Source organism: Cyphomyrmex costatus, unplaced genomic scaffold (genome assembly GCF_001594065.2).
Source record: "Cyphomyrmex costatus isolate MS0001 unplaced genomic scaffold, Ccosl1.0 scaffold18, whole genome shotgun sequence".
NCBI lineage: Eukaryota > Metazoa > Arthropoda > Insecta > Hymenoptera > Formicidae > Cyphomyrmex > Cyphomyrmex costatus.
The window spans coordinates 1,714,981-1,735,420 of record NW_017275824.1 but is presented as its reverse complement, the minus strand read 5'-3'; the positions used below and the strand labels follow the sequence as shown (position 1 = coordinate 1,735,420).

Sequence of the window (20,440 nt, the reverse complement as noted above, 5' to 3'; positions counted from 1 at the left end):
TCTTTAATTTTATTTATTCTAATATATTGCGAAGAATATCACGTAATGTTGGCGTTTCGTCCCGGCTTCCAATACTGGACTCATCAGTAAAGTATTGTAATGGAAGCCTACCTTAGACGCCAGTGTAAGTTATTAAATCGAGATTCTATATAAAGAGATATACGCGTGTCTCAGCACTTGCGAGAATTTGCGAATATCGATAGACCTCTGATAGCGGGTCGACGTAGTAATATTCTTCGCAATATTTATCTAAAGTACTAATTTTTATATACATATATAATCGAAGTACAACTTGCAACCAATAAGAAAATTTGGAAATAAAAATAAATTGATAAACAATAATTAGTATTATATATATATATATAATAGTATTATTGTTTATCAATTGTACGGTCTTAAAAATATTCTAGTATTTGAAAAATAAATTGAATTTGAAAACACAACATTTATATAACAATTATATATTAAATTTTCTAATACAAATTTTATAAATTGTTTAAAACTTTAATTAATCTAAAATTTCTTTTTTAATTATCAAATACTTCGAAATTTTCATGAAATGTCTCTTCTTTTACTCATTTCTTCTTTTTAGTATATAATGTAGAATATAATATGTAATAAGTATTATAGAATATTACTAATATGTATATATGAATATATAGTTTGACCTGCTTACTTACAAAAGTGAGATGTGTGTAACTATATATTATATATTTGCAAATTATCTGACGTGAAAATTAATAAGAGATCGTAAAAAGTAATAACATATAAGCATATCAACAATACGATATGCTTATACGCTATTATTTTGCGATACTCACGTGACGAAACAACTGTGACTATCTTTGCTATTTCAATCACACGGACTTCGAACATGCCTGAACTTTAGCCGAATATAATTCATATGTCTGATTATACTGTATTCATAAGTTTGATTATTGTAGTCAATGACACGATTAATTTTTCGTAGTGTATTTGCAGTCTATGCCCACGTGAGACAAGTTCAAAAGTCACATAAATTCTCAAGTTATAACGTATTAAATAAAATTGCTTATTCTTCTGCAATAATGACGCAAGATAAAAAAATAAACAAAAAACATCGAAAGATAAAATAGGAATTGTACTTTCATTGCAGAAATAGAACGGATAGAATATATTTTATGTATTTATAATTAACTTTTTTTTAAATTTTGTAAGTTTTCTTATGTGTTTGACATTATTAATTTTAAAATATAGAAAATTTCAAATTAAAGCAATTTCACAAGTAATTTGTTTAATAGATATAAAATAGCTTACCAGCATAATAAGAAGAAAATATAAAAAGTTACATTTGTACATATTCTGTGATTGTATTAGAACTTTCTTCTGTTTATTGTCATTTCTCTTTAATGTTATGTATTCACATTTAAAATAAGTTTAAAAAATTGTCGTCATTATATCATAATAATTGAATATTGTATTTGAATGAATACATATAAGACTAAAATTTTTCTAGTTAAAAGCAACGATCTGATATAAATGGTAATATAACAATTATGCAATATTATTATCGTGAGTTTATGTGATAAAACGTTCAGTGTCAAGATGCGAAGTCTTATTAACATTTTTTTTATTAAACATACTTCCGCGAAATGGTTCTATAATCTTATCTACGAAAATCACGCCACCATTAATCATATCATCAATTCGATTTTTTGTTTATATAGCAATTTCATAGAATCATTTTATGCTAATGAATTCATAAATTATCTAGAAAGTTTGCTTTCATATGTTTGTTTTTGAAACTTTATTTAAATACATGTCTTTTTCTACTAAATATTTTTAATAATTACTTATAGTGTATTATTGATGATCGTGAAACCGCAAAGTGTGAAAATCGTAATATGAGATACTCAAGATATTCCTAGCTAATATGAGAGATCTAAACAATTCAATGTCTCAAAGCATACTATCAAACGAAATGTTAAAAATAACGATTCTATTGTTAAGATTATTCGCACATATACATACTCACATACACACACATCGAAAAATTATATAATTATTATGTATAACATTTAAATTCTTTGTTCCTACTTGTATGTAATATAATAAAAACGTGTGAAAGAAAACGTTTATCATTTCACAAATATACCAGTTATTGCGATGAATATTACTAAGGCCTCGGTATAGTTTAATTGGCTAGGACACTTGCGCGTAAAGCAAGATATCTGAGTTCGACTCCCGGTCGAGGTAATATTTTTCGCAATAAGAATAATTTTCCAGATTTAGTATTTTCAGATTATTAGAGTTGTGTTTTAAGACCGACGATTGTTCGGCGCGCAATTTGGGAGACTACGTATATTAGTAAATTATTAATTTAATTTAATTCGTGATAATTTATATTATTTATATACCGCGATAGTTTATATGTAAGCGATTATAAAAGATCCAGGCTAGACTGTTTATAGGCTTCGTACTCAAATTATAAAAAATTGATCAATTATAGTCAAATATTAAGAAAGTAATGAACTATGTTCGATCAATTTTTTATGGCTTAAGTCTAACGCTTTAAAAATTTTATTGTGGGTGCTGCTTAAAGCTTTTGCTAAAAAAATAGAGTTCTTTCAGTTTTTGACTGAAACATTATTTTTCGCGATATCATTTTCTTACAATGAAAAAAATACTAAATTTTAATAAATATTTGTTTGAAGAGTTCTAAGTAAAAAACAAGAAATATGTATTCGAGAATCAAGGCAGTAGAGAATCAAACGTGGTTCTTTGTACGTAATTAATAATTTATTCTTTAAAAATATTGAAAAATAATGAACGTTTCGACTCTACTTTGGAGTTATTTTCAGTATAACTAATCTCTTCAATCCATAGTTATGCTGAAGATGACTCCAAAATGGAGTCGAAACGTTCATTATTTTTTAATATTTTTAAAGAATAAATTACGTACAAAGAACCATGTTTGACCCTCTACTGCCTGATCCTCGGATACATATTTCTTGGTTTTTAAATATCGAGAGTTCGTAAGGAAATTACACTTGGCTTTATTCTAAGTAAATATTTACTAAATGTAAACATATATTTATTTGATATCATAAAACATTAATTTGATTTAACTGTCATTTTTTTTATTGAGTAAATATTTATTTACTGTAAGCATGGTTGGACATGTATTTGAAATACTTTTATATAAAACACAGTAATAAAAGTGTATTATGCAATAAAAGTGTATTTTATATTTTGTATTTTAGCTATGCATATATAAAAGTATTATGTATTTTGTATTTAAAATTAAAAGGTCAAAAATTTCATATGTATTTCGTAATTTAAATAATAAGATTAATTGTCAATTTTAGTATTTAAAATACAAAATATATAAAATGCAAAATACTTTTATATATTTCCACGAAATATAAAATAAAAAACATTTTATATGCTCTTTACTAAAATACAAAATACAAGATACAATTGTATTACAAATGCTGTCATTTTTCAAATAAAAGTATTTCAAATACAAGCCTAGCTATGACATAAATGTTTAAATAGCAGTACTATTCAAAGATATATGTATTAAAATTCAATAAATTCTTTTTTAGTACATATATAAATTTAAAATGTAAAAATTACTTTACACATCAATATAAACGCATACGTGTCAGACTATTATTCGGTACAATTTTTCAGGAATTTTAATGAACAAAATATCTTCTTTGTTTAATACAGTACTAAGTATAATAAATAATAAATTTAGAGTAATCATAACAAATCATAAATCGTAATTGATTTTTATTACTGTACCTTCGGTTTTGCATGAGAATATCACGTGCTACTCGTCGATCTTGTTGATTTACAATGTGAGCACGCGATGGTGCCACCAACATGGCTAGTAGTCTCTTTCTTCTTCTTCTCTCTCTTTCTCTCTCTCTCTCTCTCTCTTCAAGCATCGCCAATAATATTTAACTCTCGCGACATAGTGCCGGTCTCTCAGTTCTTTTGCCGATGTCGATAGTTGTCCACCTGCTAACAGTTAAGCTAAACGAAGTCACTCAGAAGGCAACAGTTACACGAGAGAATCACCGTCTTTTCGTTCGTCTTCCGCGCGTTTGTCATCCCCAGTGAGAGAAATAATCCACTACTGTTTCTGCAGGACGAAATTAGCTACAAAAGTTTACGAAGGGGTAGGTCGATATTATTCGTTAAACGTTATTAACCCTTTAACTATTATAGTGTCAATTCAGTTTTTAACTTTTCAGTGTCACAGCAATCGCAAAATTACTAAAGCATAGACTCAATATTGACTATCAAAATTTAATAAAAAATTGTATTACCATTATTCAAGAATTAGACAATATTCACAAAATTTTAATGCTGTTTTATTAAAATTAAAAAAAATTCTTTCTTCGATTCAATATCTGCGCGCCGACAGAATAAGACAAATAACATATATTTGCTTCATTTTCTCAAAAAATTGTTTTCATTCATATAGCCTTATAATACACTTATTATATTTCTAAGCTGTATAAAAACTAATATCGAATAACTTTAATATTCAATAAATACCTATGTTTATGGCTAATTGTAAATATAATTAATCATGAAAATGAGAAAATCGGAATATAATAAGGTTAAAAGATATCTTCATTCTTTTCTTAAACTTTGTTCAAAGGGAAATGAATACTCTATATGAGACTTAAAATATATAAACTATATTCAAATTATATTTAAATGTTTCAAACTATATATGTGTTAATAATATTTCCTTTTATTACAAAATTTTTATTTATTTTAAATATCTATTAAAAATAATTGATTTTTTTTTTATTTTTGTTAACTAACATTTTATAATATTTATATATATCTAGTTCTAATTATTATTTAACATTATAAGAGATTATATTAATTTTTGATCTTTTGATTGTATAATTGTTTATGATTAATTACAACTTATAATTGCTCGTAACGGTCGTTATCTATTATTTTATTATTTAACATCTTTCTACATTTTTATAATTAACAAATAAATCTTCAAAAACGAGAAAAAAGTTTTTACTAAATAATATATTTAGCGTTTTTAAATAACCAATATAAAGCAAAACGTATATTTTTCTTTTTAAAGAATGTATTTTTCTAAAAATTAAAATATATAGAAAATAATTTAAACTTTGATACTCATTATTCCTATACGATAGAAAAACGTCAAATATAGCATTGCATATAAGGACAAAAGATACATCGATTAGTTATTGTGACACTTTTATCAAGAAAATCATGTAATTTTTAATGTAAAAAGGTTCTCTTTCCTTACCCACACGTTATCAACCATGATTGTGGTTGAATAATTCCTTTGTTGTTAAATATATCCTTCTAGAGAAAGAGAGAAATAGATTATGAGTAGGTGGTCTTCCGCATCGTTAGCATAATTTCATATACATATGTTATACATGTATCTTTAACATGTGAAGCTATACATTTACCATTTCTCGTTTAATTAGAAATAAAATTTTAGAAACTAAACCATCAAGACTAATAAGAAAAGCAGTTCCTACAAAGGTTGGATTTTTATGTAGAAAATATTATAATGTACATCCGATGATTCACAATATTTTGTCAAAATATTTCTGGATCATTTCCAAATCATTTCAGCATCGCAGTATTGATTTTCATACAGTAACTTGTCAGTGATTCTTACACTTGAAAGAGTGTCAACTTTTTGTGCAATTGGCATCACTCAATATTTTGATCGCTTTAAAACACATTTTTCTTTATAACAGTTCTAATATGTAATTATGTATACTAATGTAAAATCCGTGACTTTGAACTTTCTATAAAGCAATCATTAGTGGCGGTATTCGAAGCGCGTTAATTGTATGACGTGACAAAAAATTAAAATGAGAGAGAGAGAGAGAGAGAGAGAGAGAGAGAGAGAGAGAGAGCGTAGCTCTTTATTACACACATCAAGGTAGAAAGAAATATTTATGAGTGACTTGGACTGTTACGTTACTTCGAGAAACCAATATAAACGCTTCCGCTTAGATGCACCGTTATTGTACAATATACGCTTCTATATCGGTTGATCCGCCGCGTGCGGCGATGAGTTTATTTTCATACGAATCTAGAACACTGTAAATGGTATGTTTAAGTCGCAAATGATATTAATATTGGCACATTGAAAGAATCTTTTGACTTTGTTCACGTATTAATAAAAGTTATATGTAATAATAACTTCTATTTTTATTAAATTAATGAATAAATAAATGTAATTTAATAATTATAATGTAATATATAATAATATAACATTACATAAATCTATTATATTAAATAAAAAATGTTATTTTATTAATGCAATATTATCGAAAAATATTATCTTTTTAATTAATTATTCATACGAATTATTTTGCAAGTTCAATTACGTGGTATGATCTTTGCACGTGTTTGATAACGATTAAAGTTTTGTTACGAATGTGATGTTATGAATTATATTACGAAATGTTTCGCGATACGAAGAATAGCATTAGCCGCATTTGCGAAATAATCACATCATGTAGACGTTCTCTTTGATGCAAATAAGTGTTTCCTGTTGCACGCTTCATAGAGAAAGATCAGGTTGGGGAGCTAATTGCCATTGGACACTAGCATTCAGTGTATCGCCGACAATATATCAATATTATATATAAATGATAAAAAGAATTAGGTAGATAATATTCTGCAGTACATATAAATTTGTACGCAGTATATGTATGTTCCACTGTCTACGTTATCTAAAATATTACTCAATTTTCTTTCTTTATCAACTTTTTGATTTTGCAAAAATTAAAAAAAAATTTTTTTTATTTATTTTTATTCCTTTTATAATATTTTTTATAAATAGATAAAACTATAATAAATATTAATACTAAAAAAGGTAATAAAAAAGTAATTAAATCATTTTGAGATTTGGAATTGCTTGAGTGCAATATTTTCTTGCATTTTTCTTTTAATTTATACATATAAGTAATTCTTTTTATATTTTTTGGAACGCTTTTTTTATAGTTTGAATTTTTAGTTACAAATTATTTATAGAAACTAGAAATCAAGTTTCTAAAATTGTTAGATTTATTAAAATTGCTATCTAATATAAAATTATTGTCTCAATTTTAAGTAGTCTATACTTTTTGCAGAATATAGTATTTCAAATTTATGAAAATATGTAAGAAAATGTTATTGTGATTTATTATAAACTTAATTCCATAATATTCAAATATAAATTGTAAGTTCAATTTATTTCTTAATAAGCATTCAGATGTCTCCTCCCCGGTTTAAAAAGTTGTGATGTTATGAGAACATATTATTAATAAACCGTTCGGACAATCTTGCGCAAAAGTATATATTAAACGAACGATGTAATTCGTAATGTTTTCGCTTTGGCGAAAGTGTACATTCGCGTTTCCGGGATGACTTGATATAGCATGACGCCATTTGGAAAATATCAAGAAGATCAAATTCACACAGAGGAGATCGCAGATCGTGTGTCATAATTATTACTCTCTCAACTTTCTCAAAACATGTGCAAATGAAAATTTTAATTTCGTCAATGATATTAATTTTCAAATGATTAAAATACTTTTTTGAGAACCACTTAATTCAATCTTTTTGTTAAATTAAAGTATGTGACTCTGCGATCTTATACAGTTTGGCAAAAGAGAAAAAAAAATTGGATAACAGATAGGCAAATTTTACAACATTGATGATTTTTTAATAACAATATACTTTTCTCTTCTGTCGTTGGTACATATTTATGGGTTTGTATAGTTTGGATTCCGCGCGTGATCAGAATTTTATTTTGATTTCTCTAAAACACAATAGAAGTAAAAGAAGGAAATAATTAAATAATTCCAATCGAAAACAATTTTAAATAATTTTTATTATCTAATAATATTTAATTGATATTTTAAAATTTCTAAATTTCCATAAAATTTATGCTATTCTGAATCAGTTTTTCTGACATGTCAGACAATAAAAAAAACTTGAATCAGACAAGAAACTTGAATTTCAGGTTTCTTGAAACATTCCTCAAGAAGGTTTTAAAAATAATATTATTAATTATGCATTCGTGCATATAACAATGCTCAATTTTTAAAAATATATTTAAAAAATAACCGTATTTTGATTGTATGTGCGCATCCTCCATTATTTACGTAAGTAAAGTAAGCTATTATTTCATTATATTATAAATTAAAAAATTTTTACCGCAATAACGGTCATTTCTGATAAAACGTATTTTGGTTAATAATGTTATAAATTTAAAAAAGTATTAATTCAAAAAATTGTGCTAAAAATATGTCTAGTGTGTTTGAGAAATAATGTCACTTTAGAATGCATAAATAGACGTTGGCTTGAAAATGTTCGTTCAAAGAATTTCAATATCCAAAATAAATTTCATAGTGGAAGCTATTCTGATTTTGATAATAATGTTGTGAAGCATTATTGACATAATTCTATTACAAACTTTACAACAATTTGCAAATAAATTTAATATTAAGTGCGTTCACCAGAATGCAACAATTTTGCAATCATTTTATGATTGCCTATTAAACGGTCTCAAATGCATTCAACGTTTCAACATGTTTACTTAACAGTTGCCATAATTTCCAGAAAATTAAAGGTATATATTGAATCTAGAGCAGAACGTTTTATTGATTAAAATGACTGCTTTCAATATATTTTACTATTAAATATATTATGCATGTAACGATGTAATTTATAATACTTTTGAAATATATGAAAAGTTGCTGCTATCAATCACTGCTAATAGAAGATTAAACATTTTTATACATAAAATATATTTAAGCTATTTTTTACAATATAAATATTTTTAATCTACTGACATATCGATAGCAGCAATTTTTCGTGTTTTAAAAGTATTACTACATTATATACTCACGCATGCGTTTATTATAAACATGTGCATTTATTCGCTTCCTGAGTATGAAATTTTATATATTGGATTATATATCTCAATAATTATTGAACTAGCCAACAATTTTTGCTTAATACTGAATAATGTCGTAAATATTTATTGCTAATTAAAGAAGTCTTTACTAGTAATATTATTCGATACTAACCTGTTGCTTAAGAAAAAACAGAGAAAAATTGAATTCCAATCTAATAATTATTAAGATATACTTATATCAGACCTCTATAAATACTCTGTACATTTTATATTTCAATACAGTATAGGTGTCTTTACACTATCGTTGTGCAGGTTTTATTATGATAAAAAACTGACAATAATAATATAATAATGATATCAACTCTGTTGTGTGTGTCGTTAAAAATAAGTACAGAATAGAGATCTCAACTTTTTAAAATATTTTGTCCTTATATTTTTTTTAATTATAATATACTTTGAATAAAAAATTAAAAAATAAAATTAATTTCTTATTATTTTCTCTTATAATTTTAATCTCTGATTATATATATGTATATATATAATCAGATATAATTGAATGCTTAATGTCAGTAATTTGGTCTTTCACCCTAACACTTTTCTTTGTACATATGTCACAATGTAAATGCGTGATCGGTTGGTGTACCGGTCAGATTAAGCGCTTTACGTGATATAATGCGCACGTATGAGGAAGTGGCATAAAACAAGACGAGCAGCCGTTACGCGCGTGATCCGTTCATGCATATGATCTTCACATATACATACACATACGATGTCAGAACACCGGCCGGCCGGCGTGTTGAATGTTCTCAGATATTATCGAAGAACCTTTCTATTATTAATTTAAACTTTTCGACAGAATGTTTCAGATATCTACAAATCCAGAAGTTTAAATTAAAAAGTTCAACCTAGATTTATTTTTAAAAAATTAGGTTTAATACAGAGAATCAGAAACATGTGTGTGTACATATATATGTATGTGACTTGGCGATGTGCGCCAGAATAAGCGAGCACGCGGTCGTACGAGCCGCGATCGACCAATACGAGATCGCATCGCCGGCACAGCGATTACGTGTACGCAACTCGTGTCCACGTGGTTGCGTGAGATGTGGTGAGGTGCGTGCGCGAAAATGAAGCTATGTTACGCGATTCTTTCGGCATTTTTGTTTAAAATTTCGCGTAGAGAAAAATCAATAGAAAAAATATTTTTAAATAATTATCATTAAAACAGAATTTTTGGAAGGAGGAAGACAAAAAAAGAAAAAGCGACTTGATCTAATAAAAACAAAATCATAAAAATGTCTTAAAGTTCGTCGTTTTTCTTATTACAAGCAGTTCTAATCAACTTTTTTTATTATTAATTTTTATCTATAAAAAGATGTTATATAAAGTACAAGCGCCATGGTATATACGTGGCGCAATACGTGTGAATCACGCTGGATAATGATGTACGAGTATATCGTATGATGCGTTCTAGAGGTCAGCAAGCATTACCCAAGTGTTACTCGCGTGAACTATTATATTCGGGTTCATGCTATGAAACAGATGAGGCAGAAAACGGCACATTTAAAAAACAGCTGACGTAGATTAAATTTGAACATTTTATTATTTTATATCGTATCAACTCTTTCAGTTAATAAACTCATAAAATTGCAAGATTAAATGATTTATTTATGTATGGAACTAATTATTAATGAAATATTAATTGAATAGCTCGTTTCAATTATTCATTATTTCGAGTATACAAAAATAGTATACATATAATTGAAAATAGTTTGCCTTTAAAAAAACGTGAAAGCAAGTGGTTTGTAGTTCAGTATTACTAATATAGATGTGCGGTCGATATTTGTCGGAAGAACAGAATGCGCGCAGTGTGTCTGGTTTGGTTCCGTCCGTCACCATTCGCTAGTTTCAGGTGGCGAGAGTTGTGAGAAGCGATTCCATTGGTTCAGACGATCTCAGCTGAGGTCTGGTCCGAGCCGACGGTTTACTCATACCGTATCAGACGCAACCTGATTATTCTCCCCAATCCCTACTATAACTACCAGTATAACGTGATTCTCAACGAACTGGATGTTAAAGAGAGGGAAAAAAGAAAGATCATGATTTCAAGATCTGGAAGATTTCAAGATCAGCGCGTTCTCAAGCCTCGATCTCAAAGAGGACCATCAGTTTCGCGTATCTTTTCTTTTACAATCTCGAAAACTGTTAATATAATTAGAAGTGTTTCAAGTTAAAAAATAAGATTTTATTTAAAAATGTAACATCGTAATTTAAATAATTTTAAATATTAAAAAATTAAGAATAACCCCCCCCCTTGTTCAGAAAAAAACTGATTCTAAATTTATCGTAATTAGAAATATATATACATGTATCTATAATATATAACTGGACCTTTATATAATATATATATGACGCGTGTATGTGTATACGGTATATATGTATACGGAGAGATAATAACGTACGTGGCATACGCATGCGTACAGATCATTTAACTAAGCGACGAAAAGATAAAACGTGAAGTCAACTTGCCGAAATCTATTATCTGATCAGCTGTTTCGTGAAAATAGACTGCCCTGCTGTTTAACGTGATATATGAAGTCTGTTTTTTTATTTATTCGTGCACTCCCTAAACTAATACATGATGCAAAGTGAGTGCAAGAATAAAAAGCAGACCTATGACTCATCAAATGTGGAATAAAAACAAAAATTCGTGGTACTGTTGATGATAAATGTTAAAATCAAAACATAAACTTTTGTATAACATGCAATGCATGAAGCATAAGGAAGTTAATCAATCAAACTTTTTATTTTATGGAAAGAAAAGTAATATGGAAGATTTCGTACATTTTCATACATATGTATTATGCGTTATGCATTACGCAAAACTGTGTTCTTAATATGAATTAATAATAAATACATTTAATTTTTATTGATATGTAATCGGCTGCGTGAAGGAGATATATGAATTTACAAACACATAATTATGTTTGTCAATGTTAACATTGAAAATTGAGTAGAAATGAATACTGAAAAACATATTGAGGTCGGTTATTAATATTGTTAAAGCATTTTTCATTTTTTGTCAAATGGTGATTAGTACGAATTCAGAAATGATTCATAGCGTAGTTTTTTGAGGCAAATTAAAATTATGCGCATTTTTATTTTATAATATACATTGTTTTATGTTTTTGTATTTTGTTTTTGTTTCAATTTTCTTAATATATATTTTTTGTAAATTATGTCTTCCCTAATTATATAATAGCATATATTGAGACAACATTAATACACAAGATTTTTTTTTAAGCAAGTTGTTGATAATAATCTGATGAAAAAATTATTTTACATACTACTTAAAAAATACTTATTAGAATTGATTTTGAAATTTATTTGATATTGCTTTTAATTAGCTTTTTATTGATTGAGAAACGTATTGTGTCGAATTCTAATAAGTTCCTAAACAAACTTATCCGTATATCTATTAACAAAATGTGCATATTAAGTTTTCTTTTTCGTAAATGGAAAAATTAAAGTGCGATACTTAATAAATCCCTATGACAATACCACAATTTATTTTATTTTCATACCAATGAGAAGTCACAATCGCAATCGTCCTCTTAAGCGGTAAGAAACTTGAACTATTACATTAAATTAATAGTCGCATCACGCCTCTCGCTAGAAATATAAAAATTATCAAACATAAGCTTGTCATTGAAATTATTAATTTGTAATAAATCGCTGTTTTTTTTTTACATGTATCAGTTACCAAGAAAACGATTTTTATTTAATAAGCACAGGAACTAAAAAATATTGTAATTTATACAGACTTTAAATCCGCATTGAATTCAATGATTTAAGTAATCAAATTTATATTGTGTGTGTGTGTATATGTCATATGCATGTATTCAATATGGAAAAATAATTCTACAGCTAATTCTAATTATATAGTTGCGATCATTATCATTTCACATGTCATTTCATAAATTATCTTTTTAAAAGTATGCTAAGTCAACTAACAATAAGTCAACCTAAAATGGGTACTGAAAGGAATTCAATGCGCTACATTTATTCTAATAACTCCGAAGATGTGTCAAATAATTTCTAAAAAAATTCATTTAATCAGTTACATATATTTTTGTTAATTGCCAGCACATTCGATCGATAAAGATATGTATAATTATTCATCATTATTATAAATCGTATAATAATGATAAATGATAAAACTATTTGACATTTTCATAATAACTATTTTTGGTAAAAGTATGCTAAGTCAAATAAGTTCACATAAATGCTGAATGGAATTCATTGCACTATAATTATTCTAACAACTCAGCAGATGTATCATTAATAATTTCTGAAGAACATTAATCTAATCAATTACAAGCATTTTTATTAATTGTCAAATTCGATATCAATAAAAATATATGTAGTATAAATCATGAAATAATGATAAATGATAAAATTTATTACTTAAGAGATAATATATCATTGTGTTAGATTGATTGGCGTGCTACGTGAGAAACACGGCTGACCTCAAATGTTTTGCAGCCTTGACAATGATTGAGCTCGCTCGAACGAGCCGAGGTCATTCTTGAGGTCATGTCCTCAATTTTGTTACAGTCACATCTAAGTCCACATCTATGATGATAACATTGCAATCACTATCGTAAGGTTTTTGATCAATAGGTTATAATTCACATTGTTCAATGTGATGAATGAATTATACCGTTTGTTACGTACACTTAAAGTACGATGTATATCTCATTCATCGTTTCTTTGGTAATGAATAAAGTACAGACTTATTTGATATTGTAATACATAAATATAATGGCATTTTCTTTAAGAGAATGAATGAATAAGTGTATTTATAATTTTTACTAAAAAAGAACTATGTTATTATGATCGTATTGGTTGATCTTATTATGTGACATGCACTTGTGCAGTTATATTTATATTATAATACGGCTGCTTTAACAACTGATTATTAATAAATTCATCTATAATTGTATAAGTTTATTGACAATATCAAGTTTAGCAGTATAATTGGCAAAAATTCACACAAAGTTCAAGTTCTTATATTTCGTATTTTTTATCTTCTTTTAAAAAAATTCATTAAATGTATGAATTTGCATTGAAAAAATGACTTTGCTTATTCATACGAATTTTTGTACGTTATTGTACATTGTTTTTATCTCGTGCAAGTTATTTCGATTCGAGTTTTCGATATAAATTTTATGACCGGATTATTTAAGATTATTAAGAGGATCAGCTGATCACTCATCAGAACGAACTCGCGCAAGTCTGTCGACGAAAATACCGAGTGTCGGCGTCCCGACGCGGGCACCGGGCGCCGCGCAAGCCTGCGCCTGGAGGACGTGCGTCGAGGATCCAGCTGGCACTGCTGGCAGTCGATAGAGAACCTTTGACAGGGACAGGGCACTGTCGAGACCATCTCTTGTGTTTTACTCCAATATTCGCGCTCGCGGAACGTAGGCGGATCCTTTGGACCCGTACATCCACGTGCGTTTGACGGAATTGAGGACAACTTGCGGGATTGCAACGACGAGCGTATACGAGTTTCGTATGTATGGACGTCTCGATAAACCAGTCTCTAATTTAGAAACTGTTGAGTGCTTTTACGGTTGAATCGAGAAAAGATTGATTCCAAAAGGAATAAATAATTAAAATAATCGTTAAAATGAAAAAAAATTTCAAATTTGTACACGTAGTGTAAATAGAAGTTTATTTATCATAGTATGACAGCAAGAAGCCATACTCCGTAATTACTTTAGAATAGTAAATGCGTCATGTGAGTATTCGGTCTTCGCGGTTTCACAGCATCATCGATGAATCGAGTTTAATCATGTACACGCTTCTTTCTCGTGACGCGAGTTTTTAACTGTAATAATCGAGATGTTAGCTGGTAACTTCTTCGTGCGACGATGTGGTGAAAGTCTTACAGGTGTCATTTCCCCAATATCACTGTCGCCGGGCACCGGTTGCTAATTAGCAGACGAGCCGGTACGCTTGTGCGTGTAGTCGTGTACAAATGACATAATCGCAGTTGCTTTACGTTTCCAGGTCAAGCATTACCTAGAAAGAGTCCGCTGTATAACCATTTTATGTATATTTAACGTATAATTGCGAGTCGCGATAATTGTAAATTGTAACTAAAAAGAGAAAGATGAAGTTAAAAGGAGAGAAAGGATACATTTTGTATTTGTCCCGTATAAACTCGCATTTGCTGCTACTGATTTTACTTTTATTGATCGCTTTTGCGTCATACGTCATTGCTATTCATTCCACGAGGCTTTTGATTCTAGTAGAGCATCGATAATTATGACGTTATTATATGATATTTAGCTTCATCAAATAAGCCATGTGTGCAAAAGCATTATCGTCACAGCGGTCTTGTCAAAGCAGTTATAATTTTGGTATTGGTTTTCATTTGGAAATAATTTAAATTTAACTTAAAAAAAATTAGCTAATTTAAATTTTTTTATTTTATTTAATTTTAACATATATATGATGTATACTTTTTTTTAAATACGTTTTGTAATCTTCTAAAGCTTCGAAATATTAAAATTATATTAATAACACATAGGTGTTTTGATTTATATAACATACAAAAAAATTTATTTACAAAAAATTGTATTATATTATTAAATACCAAAATTTGCTTCGACTGCGCTCGCGCGAAAATATAAGGGTCTTTTTTCTTATTTAATATACAATATATTTCTATTCTTATATTTTAATATAGCAATATAAATAATTATAATAAAAAAGCAAATTTGATTATAAATACAACTGATTAAGAATAATGAATAATGCTAATAAAACAAAAAATAAATTATAAATCAATAGTCAGCGATATGATAGTGCAATACATATTTAATGATGGACTCCTTATATTTCAATAAAACGAAGAAAATTTATTCGGTTAAATAGGAGTCAGCGCGGTAAGAAGTGCGCAAATTGTCGAAAAAAATATTTAATAAAACATGAGATCCAGAACGTCCGGAAATATCAAATGTCGATGTAATCTTATGTTTAATTAATTTTTTTTTCTACAAATTTGCGCACTTCTTACTGCGCTGACTTCTATTTAGCCGAATAATAGTGCAAGTTTCGATATACTAAATAAAGTTTGATATACTAAATCTTTTTGCAAGAAATAATAGAAAAATTTTATCTCATTAATAGACGCAAGGATGGCGCCGAATATAACAAGCACACCGACGGGAGTGCTATTTGAAGGTGAAACTCTTGGCGAGACGCAACTAATTGAAGAGCTCAAGGAAAAACCTAAATATGTTAGGCGCATCGTTTGGAGAAACGTGATGATTTTCTCGTTTCTACATCTCGGCGCCCTTTACGGAATTTACCTCACATTCACATCCGCTAAATTAGCAACCGTCATTTTTGGTGAGTGGTCCAATTTATTAAGTAGCGTAACGTATTGTTTGCATAATAATTATTTGAAATAATTTGAATTAATATAATTATTTTATAATTATTTAATTATGTAATTACCTTAAATAATTTGGAATAATTATTTAAAATAATATTTTTATTTAATAAGGAATTTAAATTATATATTTAAATTATATTTTCAATTATATAAGCTCTCTCTCTCTCTCTCTCTCTCTAAATTATATAAAAATAATATATATTTTATTGATATCGCTTGACTGAGTTTAGCCGATATATTTGTATTGATATACTCGTCGTAATAGACTTTGTTCAACTTTGCACTTACATGTGGCTTTTTAACGCAAGCAATTAGCAGAATGTTAATTAAGTCGATTAAAATATGTCCGACATACTTGCGACTCTTTTGAACAAGATTATAGCATATATGTTGATGCGATAGTTTTTTTTATTTAAGTAATGCGCAATCCACAGCTCGTTGATTAATTTCCTATGACCAGCTCATAGCTGAAAATTGTATTTTCTATTTTATATAAACTATCAAATTAATAACATTATGCGTAACAGTTTAACAGTTTCATTTGAGATATATTTTTAAAAAATCTTTAAGAATTTATATTTGAAAACATGACTTATATTTCATATATATTATATTCTTATAAATTTTTATAAATTTATTTTGATTTTTTATTTCCTTATTGATCAAATCAAAGTTTAATAATTCTAGTAGAGTTATTTCTACATAAAGTATACAATCATGTAAAAATGATCATTAAAATGAATGGTATAAATGGAAAAACTGATATAAATGAACAAATAAAAAAGTTTTATCTTAATATTAAGAAAGAAATTATATTATATATTATATTATATACATTTATAATTTTCTTACTGATATCATGATAAATTTCTTTATCTGTTTATTATAGTATATATACATATAATATATATAGTACATTATATAAGTAATACAGCAAGTTACATAAGTTAAATAAAATCTCGCAAGACCTTTGTATATCTGAAAATGGCTCCTAATTTTACAAAAGTAGCGCATCACTGATTTAAGCTAAGTGGTTTATTATTGGAATTATTACTACAATACTATTGTTGCCCTTGTTACTATAATAAATTTTTCAAGATGATTGTAACTATGTATATAAATATGTTACGACATACGTATTATGAATAAATTTTCTGTTCCACGTTGTCAATCATATTTCTCGTAATATAATTTGTTACAAGATAGTTATTCAATGAAGATTGATGATTTGGAGCAAGCGGCGACTTTTGCATGTAACTTAATAATTTTCTCGATTGCAGCAATTTTTCTGTATCAACTCAGTGGTTTGGGAATCACAGCCGGAGCTCACCGACTCTGGGCACACCGATCCTACAAAGCCAAGTGGCCTCTCCAGCTGATACTCATGATTATGAATACTATAGCGTTCCAGGTAAGTGAATTTCTTAGAAATTGTACACAAAATGATGGATAAAAATTCAGATTCAAAAGAAGTAAAATCGATAATTTGTAATTAACTTTTTTCGTGACGGATTCTAATCCTAAAACTTTAACAAACATTAAATTAAATTGTATATTGTATTAAAAAAGGATGCATAGCAATCGAATGAAAATACGATAGAAACTTTATTTGCAGCTATTGAGGTATTCATGTTGATGCAATGAGTATCAATAAAAACGAGCATCGCATGTAAGAAATGGAGAAATAATATAATTCAATGCGTCATTAGATATTGGTTAAACAAATGATCTATTGTTAGAAAAAAAGACATTTCTCTCTCTCTTTCTCTCTCATGATCTGAAGAATATATACATGATATGTGTTGTTTGTGGCGGAAGTACTGACGTGCATATCCCCGGCATTTTTTTTTATTGCAATATAAATATTTAGATGAATATGAAAATAAAAAAGAACAATGATAAATACAAAGTATGCCGGAAATTGCATTTCCGGCATACTTTGTATTTAAAAGTGTTTCACACAAATAAATTAATTTTTTGTAGGCCGGCTATCCTATTTGCAGAGATTGCTTTATTTGATAAAACTTGGCTTATAGGATAACTTGATAATATTTTATTCGTTGAGATCAAAAATAAAAAATTCATATGATGGATTTAATATGGCAGACAAAATTTTAAAAAATAATTTTATTATTATATTCATGATAAAACTCAATTTTAGATAATTTTTAATTGTAAAGTAACATAAAGTTTCCAGTTTTGCTTTATTTCATTCATCAGTGCTACACAAACAGTTAGTATCAATTTCCAAACTGACTTTCAAACTCTAATTACGAATGTATTGTGACGTTAAATCTTCCTTCATAGAGGTTACTCTATTTTTTCGAATTTCAATGTTTTTAGGTTACGTTCAAACTCAGCTTCATATCCAGAATCTTCTAAAATTAAGTTTCACGATAATCAGATTATTTCTTTGAAATTTGTATTTTAGAATTCTGAAGGATCGAATCAATAATCCCGAAAGGGAAAATTTAGAAAATATGATGATGAAATAACTGTATAATTATACAGTTATATTTTATTAGTTCTTAAAGGATTAAGATATTCTTGTTATTTATCAACATTCATTAAGTAATTTTGTTGTATTTAGGATGCAGCGATCGACTGGGCCAGAGATCACAGGGTTCATCACAAATACAGCGAAACCGACGCTGATCCGCATAACGCAAGAAGAGGTTTCTTCTTTTCGCACGTTGGTTGGCTGCTCTGTAGGAAACATCCGGAAGTTAAGAAAAAGGGCAAGGGTATCGATTTAAGTGATCTTGAGAGCGATCCCATATTGGCATTCCAAAAAAAGTACGTATGTTGATATTAATCAAAATAGTACTATTGACGAAGTATCTACAATGATTTATTGCTCGTTTCAGATATTATACCATACTGATGCCATTGATGTGCTTCATTCTGCCAACTGTTATTCCGGTCGTGTGTTGGAACGAAACCTGGACAAATGCTTACTTTATTCCTACCATCCTCCGTTATATCTTTACATTGAACATGACATGGTTAGTGAACTCTGCGGCTCATCTCTTCGGCAACAAACCCTACGACAAGTAAGTATCAATTAAGTAAGAACGCGAGTATATCTTTTAAATCAAATTTGGTATTTTCTTAATCTGTTTCGATAGAGAAAATTATCGAATTTTTCACTTTTTAATTTTCTCAGATCTTTGCTAGACTTTTGTGTTTCGAAAAATTGATTTTCTAGCGATGTGATCAACATATAATTGTTTTCTTATTTATTATAGGTATATCAATCCATCAGAGAACAAAAGTGTTGCCATATTCGCCCTCGGTGAAGGTTGGCACAATTACCATCACGTCTTTCCTTGGGATTACAAGACGGCCGAGTTTGGCAATTACAGGGTCAATTTTACGACGGCCTTCATCGATTTCTTCGCGAAGATCGGCTGGGCATACGATTTAAAGAGCGTATCTGAGGATATGGTGAGGAAACGAGTAGAGAGGACAGGCGATGGCAGCCACGAGTTATGGGGTTGGGGTGATAAAGATCAAACGCAGGAAGAAAGAGACGAAGCGATAGTAACGCACCATCACACAAAGGATCAGTAGGATCCTACGAGTGTATGTGCAAGACTGTCGATTAAGTAAGACTTTCTTCGCATTCGTTCACTACGGTCACGAATTGATTCGTTTGGACAAATTTCATAAAAAATATATGTATATTTGTGTCGGCCTTCCCCAGGACTTACGTCTCGACCGTCGCGCATCTCGTCGGTTCCGACATGTCGTTGCATAATTATTTGGCGGGTTCCATATAATACAGATTTGGAAGGCTCGACAGGATTTTTATAATGTCGATGGTGTTCTGGATTGCGCACGCGATGTACTCGCTCGATAAACTTTTTTACCTCCTTTTCTCTCTCAGCTATAGAAATTGATATACAGAATTATCTTCCGAATTATACTATGTAGTTATTGAACAGTTTGTATTATTCATACAATTTTTAATTCATAATCGTAACGAAGATAGATATATATACATGTTTGTATAATTGGAGCATTAATTGAACGTAATAATTTTATAC

At 28.5% G+C, this 20,440-nt stretch overlaps 1 protein-coding gene across 4 annotated transcripts; it reads left to right on the top strand.

The window, feature by feature from the left end:
- The first annotated feature begins 3,994 nt into the window (after positions 1 to 3,994).
- On the top strand, positions 3,995 to 20,376 carry LOC108772196 (acyl-CoA Delta(11) desaturase). Of its 4 annotated transcripts, none has more exons than XM_018537684.1 (6): positions 3,995 to 4,169; positions 16,124 to 16,345; positions 17,672 to 17,802; positions 18,982 to 19,187; positions 19,259 to 19,444; positions 19,640 to 19,964. In XM_018537684.1, the coding sequence occupies exons 2-6, from the start codon at positions 16,132 to 16,134 to the stop codon at positions 19,962 to 19,964; spliced, it is 1,062 nt and encodes a 353-aa protein (XP_018393186.1). In that variant the 5' UTR covers positions 3,995 to 4,169; positions 16,124 to 16,131. The 4 variants fall into 4 exon arrangements, with proteins under 4 accessions (XP_018393186.1, XP_018393187.1, XP_018393188.1 ...); XM_018537685.1 differs by lacking the exon at positions 3,995 to 4,169 and adding an exon at positions 14,279 to 14,498; XM_018537686.1 differs by lacking the exon at positions 3,995 to 4,169 and adding an exon at positions 14,279 to 14,502.
- The last annotated feature ends 64 nt before the right edge of the window (positions 20,377 to 20,440 follow it).

Coding starts and splice junctions, on each gene's coding strand:
- LOC108772196 (XM_018537687.1), top strand. CDS start 16,132: ATGGCGCCGAATATAACAAGCACACCGACGGGAGTGCTATTTGAAGGT. Junction 16,346..17,671: donor ATTAGCAACCGTCATTTTTG/GTGAGTGGTCCA, acceptor TCTCGATTGCAG/CAATTTTTCTGTATCAACTC. Junction 19,445..19,639: donor GGCAACAAACCCTACGACAA/GTAAGTATCAAT, acceptor TATTTATTATAG/GTATATCAATCCATCAGAGA.